Consider the following 9950-nt stretch of genomic DNA (forward strand, 5'->3'; position numbering starts at 1 on the left):
CTACTCAGGCCGGTTTTCTGCTTCCCTAACTAATGCAGTCTCAGGCCCCGCACGCAACTGGATTGGAGCAGAAGCTGTGTTCACTCACCAGAAGTCTTAAGATCCTGTGGCGGGTGTTGTGGGTAGCTGACGAGTGTCCTGTGCCCTAGCTACCTCGGTGCTGGTCTGACCGGAAGAGGCTTGTGGCCCTACTCAGGCCGGATTTCTCCCTCCCCAACCAAAGCAGTCTCAGGTCCCGCGCGATCGGACTGGAGCAGAAGCTGTGTTCCACTCACCAGAAGTCTCAAAATCCTGTGGCGGGNGTCGTGGGTAGCTGGTGGGTGTCAGCCGACCCTGCGCTCTAGCTACCCCGGTGCTGGTCAGACCGGAAGAGGCTTGTGGCCCTACTCAGGCCAGTTTTCTGCTTCCCTAACTAATCACACTGCCTCTTTATTTGTTTTTCTTTCTTTCTTTCTTTCTTTCTTTCTTTCTTTCTTTCTTTCTTTCTTTCTTTCTTTTTTTTTGTGGGACCTTCCCAGACTTTTACTAATGACATCTACATAAAGAGTTAGCTTTGTCCCATTCTGAGCCTGTTGTCTCTAGCTGTGTTTTTGGGTGTCCACCTTGGTGTGGACACTGCTTGTGGCACTCTTAGCATCAGGATTTGGCCCGGGGAGCTGGGTTTCTCAGGGTTGATTTGCTCAACTCGGCAAGCTCTGTGGACATCAGCTACCCAGTGTTCCAGACGTTACACACACCTGTGAACTGGGGTTGTGTGGCAGCGCAGTCCCTGGTGTGACCCCCTCAGTAGCTCCAGATCCATCCTGTTCTCAGACACCTAGATAGCTACAGTTCCCTTCATGTCCTGGTCTTGAGCAGTGCAAGTGGGTACTGCAGGGCACTGGCTACACAGTGCTTAGTGTACCCCCCATGTGACTTCAAGGTGTGCATGTGTGTGTGTGCCTGTGTGTGTAACTTAGGTCTGCCATTCATGTTTTTGGTGAGTTTGGTTCATCGTACCATCCTTGTTTTAATGGACAGCCTGAACAAATGAAAAGTCTTTGTCAGTGCTTTGTCTTTTCAGAATTCCTTTTTCACTCACTTTAAATTTGACATTGGAATAATGCCATGGTTCTCTTCTTTGGAGAAGAACCTGTCTCAGGACCTGTTCTTTACATAAGAGAGCTGAGTAAGTGTGGGGGATGAGGAAGCCTTTTTAAGAGAGACAATAAACTGGAGGGGACACTGCATACTTTAATGACATCACTGTGGGAAAAACATCTGGAGCTTCTAGATTCTTGATGGATTCAGGAAGCCTAGAATCTAGAACTCAGAACTGGGAGACATGCATGGACTGGTCCTTGCAGAAGGTTCCTCCAGGAACTGCTACCAGTATCTACCACAGATGCGCAGCGAATGGGTACCACTGACAAAGAAGCATGACTGAAGTCAAATTTGGAGATGTTTGTCTCAGTATCATAGTTACTAAGTTTGATGCTTTATCTAAAAATTTGAAGTGGACTTTGTGTTGATCTCCAGAACATGTCTGTGTAAACTGTAATATTGACTTATTTTAGAATATTGGTCCCTGGGCTCATTCAATGCCTATGGAGAGGTACACCAGTTGCTCTTTGACTTTCATAGCCCTGTGTAACCAGCTGGAGGAGCACAATGCGGGTTCTGGTGTTGGGCACAGTGTGATGTATGTGAGTCTGTATGGCTGATGGAGTTGAGGTCAGAGCTCTGGGCCATGGATTATAACCAGAACACTTTCCTTCCTTCAATGCAGTGTCTCTGTCCCTCACCCTCTGGCATGGGCTGAAACATGGGAAAGGATTTTCCCAAGTGCAGGATCTCTTATCATTCCCTCTAAAAAGATGACAGGGCCTGAGGAAGAACGTTGTATTCTGGCCTTCACCTACCTCAGGGCTGCCTGCATGATGCTCTCTCTCCTCAGTCTCTCCCTGGTCACTCTGAGCTTAGCCCTGGATGGTGTCTGAGCCCAGCGCAGGTGGCGTTCTCGTTGTCGGGTAGCCAAGACCTGTGACGGAAGGGGAGCACCATCATACTGGGGTCAGCATTGGAGAAAGAGAGGCTTTTGGTGTCCCTGCCAATCCAAGAGCTGTCATCATTGCTCTCTGCATTGCATTCAGGGGGACAAAGAGGGACTTTGTGTAGTTAACACACACTGTGTTGTTGGGGAGGCGATTCGAGATGAAGTAGACCCATTTGAAAACTCTGCTCATGTCCCAGGCCAGCTCTTTTGGCAAGGACTTCATCTGGGCCTTTAGAAAGCACAGCTTCACAGGAGAGACATGTTCACTGCTGCCCAGTCACAGGAGCAATTGCCTTTGGTATTTGCATATTGCTTTCTGCTAGAGACCTTCAAAGACTGGAAAACTGAGTTTAAAGCAGCTTGTTTTAGCATGAATGATCTTTGTTTTGTTTGCCTTGTGTAATAAAAGCACCATTGCTTCCATGTTGTAGCTACGTGTGTTCATGGGCAGGACTAACTGTAGCTAAGAGGCAAACCCATGGGAAATAGTCACCCATTCATTTCTCACTCATCTGCTTAGCTATTCTAGGCACGTTCAGAGAGCAGCCCCTGGGCCCCTCAGTCCTTCCTCACAAAGCTGCTGGGCTTCTAAGAAATACAGAGCAAAAGCTGTGAAGTGAAGCTTGGTGGTCATGGTTCAGATATGCCCTACGTGCTGAGGACTGCATGTATGGCTGAGTGCCTGGGAGAGTCAGCGGGTAGAGCATCAGGACTTTAAGGTGATGGCAGACACAGGGTTGGAGAGTCGATCCTGATAAGGATGGAGCTCCTCAAAGGCTTCTTGGTTCTGAGGCTAGGACCACCCTGTGGCCTCAGGGTTGGACCCAGTTCCCCGGGCTACCAGAGCAAGAAAGAGCCTTGGAGGAAGGCAGCCTACGCGTGTGTAGAGAATTGGTGGTGAAGGATGGAGTTGAGAAGGCAGGAAACAGTGGGCCTATGGTTGGGATGTGGAGACTGCTATGTCCATGTGGAAGTAAGAGAGGAGAGAGGCTGTACATTTCCTATGAAAAGCAAATGATTTAGAAGTTCTGAAACTGTGGCCAGAAATTAGATTTTTCATTAGCCTCTAGAGTTTCTTTTTTATAATTTTAAAAAATTGTATAATAAAATAAATCCTCCTATTTATTTATATATTTATTTAATGTGTATTGGTATTTTGCCTATGTGCATATTTGTGTGAGGGTATCAGATTCTCCAGGAACTGAAGTTACAGATGGCTGTGAGCTGCCATGTGGGTTTGGGAATTACACCACAGACCTCTGGAAGAGCCATCAGTTCCCTTAACTGCTGAGCCATCTCTCCAGGTATTACCTCTACATTTTCAAGAGTATTTATTTCCTTGTGGTTCTGATTTCACTGGGATTGGGATAAATGTAAGGAAAGAAGCATAAGAAATTCACACACACACACACACACACACACACACACACACACACCACAAGCCCCCCCCCCCACATACCATGCATAACTCACACACACGCACACACAGGCACACACACACACACACACACAGTGGGGCTCCAAAAGCACAGCCAAATTTGAACTAAGGTCTGAATCCCCATCTTCATGGTGGAAACAGCAGATCCAAACGCTTCCCCTTCTGCTCACCCTTTCAGCCTCCTCGGCAGTGTCAGGACTATAGGAGATAGGAGAAAGAGGAACACGGGTTCTGGAATGTTCTTCCAATTCTAAATCCAGACCCTTGGTCGCATCTTGTAAAGACTCAGTAAAAAACTCGTTGTCATGTTTCCGTTTCCAAGCAAAGACAAGTGCTGCCAAGCAGATCTGGAAGAGAGGTGCTCAGCACCCACGTCTGTTTGTGCCCCTCCCACAGAGCCATCTTGCACTGCCACTTCAAAATAGGTACCAGAAGCCACTACCCTGAAATCCCCAGTACCTAGTCACCAGGTATGGCCTCCATCAAGAGACTTGCTAGGGGCCTTATGGAACAGATTCATAAACTGAAAATATAAGCAAAATGATTCATCTCTTTTGGGAGTTTTAAAAATAAGGATTCCGAATGCCAGGTTAAGGTGGAGCTACTTAGCTCAGGGCCTGGCTCCCAGATTTTCTTATCACATCTAAGTCAAACTCTAAAGAGAAGCCTCAAACCACCCAAAACGAAGCCCTGTGATCCCTCTCCTCCCTGGTCCCATGTTGACGACGGCACCTCCACCACATTGGGGTTTCTTACCATGAGTGGCTGGGTGATGAATGCGCAGCAGACCAGAGAGAGAAGCAGCAGGTATAGCCACCACATACACTGTACTGGCACAAACCTGCTCAGGAGAAGGGTTGGTCAGCACCGTCACGGGAGTAAGCTACCCACTAAGCCAGTTATAGCCAGAGGCCATGATGCCTGCACTGCTGGGAGACCTGGGGGTGCTTGCGAAGGGTTTGTGGGATGGGTGCCAGGTCTGCCTGCCCATCAAAGCAGAGTCCTTCCCTGTTGAGGGGACAACCAACCTCCCTGAAACTTCAGAACCAAGAGTAAGAGAGCCTGAAGTAAAGCCAGGATAGATCACTGACGTGGAGTTGGGGAATGTAGGTGATGGAGGTGTGAACACTTGGTATTTTATCCCCATGACTTTGGATTACACATGCCCAGTGTCCATCTTTTACAGATAAGTAAACTGAGGTGTGAAGAAACTCCTAGTGCCTGTCCTGTCCTCACCCAGTGGCCAGCAATGCAGTTGGGAGAAGGGATACTGTCAGGAAGAAAGGGCCTTGGGTGGCTACCCTTCTCATGAGTTAGGAACGTGGTATGGGCTTCTCCAGAGCTACATGGGGGTGGCTCTCCAGTCTTCAGTGGTGCCCCAAACTACACAGGAGCCAGATGAAGAGGGATATATAGGGAGGAATGGTTAGGATCTATGACGTATGTATCATAGCCAAGCTCATTTTTTCCCTACAAGCACTACCAGACGACAAAGTGTTGGCTTTAGTCAGCATCAGGGTTTTTCCTCTGATAAGCTTAGAGGCAGAACATGCCTCATTTTAGTGTCTCTCCCATGCTTTTTGTTTCATAACCAGAACTCTGTCTAGATGGAGCTCCTGTTGAAGGCCAAGTGACCCATTTGGGTTTTCATATGATTAATTCACCTTCAGAAGGGAGTAAGGGAAAAGAATAGTGGCGTTGGTAACTAAATAACTCCCCCGAAACACATGAGTTTCTTCACAGATCCTAGACATCCATCAAGTGCCTGAGGATACCTAAAACCTCAATACTCACCTGTAGCCTAGGAATCCTGTCCCCAAACCACAGGCCAGGGAAGCTGATCCAGAGATAGCCCAGGCCACAGAGCTTGACCAGAGCAGACAGACCCTTGACTTCTGGGACCCAAGTTCTTCAAAACCACTGCCAGGAGCTAAGGAGAAGCAAGATGGAGAACGGCAGGTTAGCAGATCTTGTCATTCCCAACCACAATGTGATTGGGGCTTGTCACCTTGGCTGGGCCACAGGGTATATACAGTCACACATTAACTGAAGTGTGTCTGTCATGAAGATCCAGAGAGGACAATAACCTTTGAATCAGTGGGCCGAGCAAAGCAGGTAGCCCTCCCCACATGGCCCTCCCCTCTAAGCAGAATAAGTGGGCACAGACAGAGCTCCTCTTGATAATGATCTTTGAACTGGACACTGGTCTTTGCCTGAAGAGCAGAGATAGCAGTGGGAAAGGAGGAATGGAGTTGGTTGATATAGCTGGGTCATCTGAACTCTGTGTGTTTTTTCTACGTATTCTACAGTGAACTTCTCCTTTTCATGTTCTGACTTCAAAGCCCATCTCTCTGCCCAGCATATATATATATAGTCAGGAATCTTTGGACAGCCTGCCAGTACTGGTGCTGCCTCTATAATCATGTCTAGCTGAGTGCTCATTTATACACAGACATGACCTTTTCCTTCTCCCCTAGTGTGTACTGTAGACCAGGCACAGTTGACCACTTGGTGACCACTGTGTCTACAGCAGTGCCCACCTTCTGCCCAAAGCCTCTGTTGACTCTCTGTCCACATAGCATGTGGCCTTAGAGACCTGAAGTAATAACTCTGACATCCCTACTGAGCCAAGTTCATCAGGCCCTTCAATCCCAATGATCAGACAAGATGATATCATTTTCTAGGACCCAGGTTCCAGTGGGACTCCCCCCTGAGTCTATGGAATGGCCTTCCATATTGTCTTCCCTCCTCTTCCAGCTCGGTGATCATCTGCCATAATTTGAAGCTGGAGCTGATACTGTTTTTCACAGAAAGAAGTGGAGCTTTAACTTTCAGCATATTTTTAAAGTGTGTGTGTGTGTGTGGGGGGGGGTGTCTCATTGTGCCTTTTAAAAAGGGTTACATCAAGCTTGTTAATCAGACTCACCAGGATTGGACTGAAGCCAAATGTTATGATTTTAGATAGGCCTGGGTCCATACCCAGGCTTGGAATTTAGAGGAGACCAGAATGGTTAGTGCCATTTGGACCAAGTACAATCTGAGTGTGCTGCCTTTCCAGATGGGCACAGACCACTGATTTGTCAGCAGGAACAGGGGCTCCTCAGTATGGCCATAGGGTGATGTCACCTTGTGCACTGGGAGGAGAGTAATGGCTCTTCTCTCTCAGATCATGATGCTTATCGCTGCAGGCCTCCATTGGGAACGGTGACCAGACCACACCACTGCTGCTAGCTGCTATCCTCCGAGCTTGCTCAGTCCAGGGGAGAAGGTCTGATGTGGGATGCTGAAAGTATGACAAGGTTAGGCCAGGTCAAGGCAAAATTTTCTGCTGTGTCTGAACACTGGTGCCTGTTGTAGCCAACTCTGAGGACAGGCACAGTCAGACAGGGTCAAGTACAGGCCTCAGATGGCTTTCCAATGATGCAATTTTCTCCTTCTGGCCTAGAGTACCCTTGTTCCAAACCTCCAATTCCATCTTCCTACCCTGGGGCCAATGCTGGTGGCTTCCAGGCAGTCAGACTGTTAGGTTGCAAAGCCCACTAGAGGAAGAAAGGTTGGAGGGGGAGGGCTAGTAGGGGGCCTGAGAGTTCATTACCTAGCAACAGGTGCTAGAAGCTGTGGAGCAGAGTAAACCATTGCCTGGAGCATGGGAATCAGGATCCAGCTATTCATTGGATCCAACCATGGCCAGGCCAGGACACAGGAAGATGTCAGTTAAAACTAGGTTTTAGCATCTGTAGTAGTCTGAATGAAAATGGCCACCTAGGCCCATAGTAAGTGTCATTATCAGGAGGTGTGGTCTTGTTGGAGTAGGTGTGGTGTTGTAGGAGGTGTATCACTAGGGATGGGCTTTGGGATCTCAGATGCTTAAGTCAGGCCTACTGTGTCTCATTCTCTTCCTGCTGCCTGTGGATCCACATGTAGAACTCTCAGCTTCTTCTCCAGCATGCTACCATGCTTCCCACCATGACAATAATGGACTAAACTTCTGAACTGTAAGCCAGCTCCAGTTAAATGTTTTCCTTTATAACGGTTGCCATGGTCATGGTGTCCCTTCACCATAATAGAAACCCTGACTAAGACTGCATCTTATCTTATACAATTAGCAACTGGATGTCATGAAACTTACTGGTGAGGGCTGCCTTGAATCTGGTCTCCCACTGGAATCATGGCCTGATGGGGGAGAAAAAGCAAATTTCAGACTCTCACCTAGGCATAGCTGTGGGACTACAGGAGATGCCTCTCTCTTGTCCCCATCATGGTGACCCTGAGAGACCAGGCAGGGTTGAGATGAGAACTCTTGATGTCTCCATCCTGATATGGGCCTGGACTAACCCTCAACCTCCTGGAGCTACTCACCAGAAGCCACAGAGCCAGAGAAAATTGAGTAGCTAAAAAATTAAAAAAGCTATTAAAGGAAAGAGTGATACATGTTTGCAAAAGGTGATCAGTGAAGAACAGGATCTGGGAGAAGGAGTTTGTTCCCCACATGGCCATGCTTTCTGGCCCTGGGATGACTGGCTACCACTCATATTATTTCAGAAATGGTGGTTACAGAATTATTATCTACAAGGGATGATGGTCCAAGAAAAAAAAGTGATTTTAAACATATCTGGTGATGTTTATTTTCAATGCACAAGACAAACAGAAAGCACGGGATATACTACCTACTTAAGAGACTAGCCCTGGAGCCAGTGTAGCTTATATTTTTAGTTTGCCATACCCTGAGGTGTCTCTGTCTTCACTCCTCTTAGAGGCCACTGTGTTGAAGCCTGCAGATGCCCTCTGGCTTCCTGTGAAGCAAAGATGTTGGCTGGTAGGGGCATCTCACATGGAGGGGGTGTCTCCTCAGGAATCCAGGGCCACATAGCTACGGTACCTTGCTGCACCTGAAGAGCAGTGACAGAAGCTGTGCAACTGGACAGGCCAGGAGGGTGCACAGCAGAGCCATACAGAAGGGTTCCAGAGTGATAGCCGTGGGCTCCACATCCAGGGGGTGCTGCAATGGTTCAAATACATTGCAGTTATGTCCCTTGAGTCCAACACATAGAATTCCAAATGTGTCCAATGAATATGAGTCCTCTTTAGTTAAAGCCCTTTCTCCCAGAAGTCTTGCCTCTGCTATAGCAGTATACCTCTGGACTAAGGTACCTGCATTCATAAGTTCACACTCTTATCCTCCTTAGAACACATGTACACATAATAAAAAGACAAAATGTGCTTTTCCTTCTAGACACATCTTGTGAGCCAAACAAATGCTTGACAAACTCCCACAAGATCTGTGCTCAACAAAGTCCTGAAAACAATCCTAAAGGGAGGTGCCAAGAGGTTCAGTATGCCCCCAGCAGAGGAGGAGATGCCATCCTGGATCAGACCACTGGAGGCCCCCAGGGAAGCTGAGCTCCCCAGAGGTCCCCATTTGTCATTTGATTTCTTTACCATTGTTTGTTTATGGTTACAAGTTCTACCAACATATTATTGTAGTTTAAAATTCTGCTTAAGTGTCATCATATCTGCTGCCACATAAAGCACACCTTGTCCTAGGACAGATGACAGAACTCAATCTTGACATGGCTACTGTCATTGTATTGCCCAGCTGTCTGGAGGATCATGTGAACCTGGGGTCTGGCCCCATGAATGGTCATGAATTTATCATAGAAAGCAACCTTAGGTTGAAGAGATGGCTCAGTGATGAAGAGCATGTATTACTCTTGCAGGGGATCCTAGTTCATTCCCTAACACCCACACCAGGCAGCTCATGAATAATCTGTCTCTCCAGCCACAAGTGGTCCTACCCCTCCTCTGGACTAAGGTACCTGCATTCATAAGTTCACACTCTTACCCTCCTTAGAACACATGTACACATAATAAAAATAATAAAAATAGATCTTTAAAAAAGATTAGCTTGTTTCCCCTTACTCTGACTATCATGTCTGTTGAGGACTTGCAGACCCTCCTAGCTCTGATACCAGTCATGTTACCTGCTGGAGCATGGGAATCAGGATCCAGCTATTCACTGGATCCAACCATGGCCAGGCCACAGACACAGGAAGACGTCAGTGAAATCCAGGTTTTAGTATCTGTAGATGTTTGAATGAAAATGGCCACCTAGGCCCATAGTAAGTGTCACTATCCTGAGGTGTGGCCTTGTTGGAGTAGGTGTGGTGGTGGTGGAGGAAGTGTGTCACTAGCGGTGGGCTTTAGGGTCTCAGATGCTTAAGCCAGGCCTAGTATGTCTCTCTTCCTGCTGCCTGTGGATCCACATGTAAAACTCTTAGCTACCTCTCCACTCAGCACATTGCTAGGTTGCTCCCCCTAGCTTAAGCCCTTTGCTAGGAGCTCTGAGTTACGCTTTTTAAAAGAACAAACCAAGCCAGGCGTGGTGGCACATGCCTTTAATCCCAGCACTTGGGAGGCAGAGGCAGGCAGATTTCTGAGTTCGAGGCCAGCCTGGTCTACAAAGTGAGTTCCAGGACA

The 9950-nt window shown here is 47.7% G+C and overlaps 1 protein-coding gene across 1 annotated transcript in view; it reads right to left on the bottom strand.

Annotated features, from left to right (window-relative positions):
• Pkd1l1 (polycystin 1 like 1, transient receptor potential channel interacting) overlaps positions 1-9950 on the bottom strand; it is a 154494-nt gene that overhangs the window by 44293 nt on the left and 100251 nt on the right. The window contains 8 exon segments of the mRNA XM_021178465.1: positions 1902-2020; positions 3644-3820; positions 4230-4314; positions 5268-5403; positions 6600-6756; positions 7603-7646; positions 8197-8266; positions 8353-8472. Of these exon segments, the coding sequence (XP_021034124.1) occupies positions 1902-2020; positions 3644-3820; positions 4230-4314; positions 5268-5403; positions 6600-6756; positions 7603-7646; positions 8197-8266; positions 8353-8472 (908 nt within the window).

Source organism: Mus caroli, chromosome 11 (genome assembly GCF_900094665.2).
Source record: "Mus caroli chromosome 11, CAROLI_EIJ_v1.1, whole genome shotgun sequence".
Taxonomy (NCBI): Eukaryota; Metazoa; Chordata; class Mammalia; order Rodentia; family Muridae; genus Mus; species Mus caroli.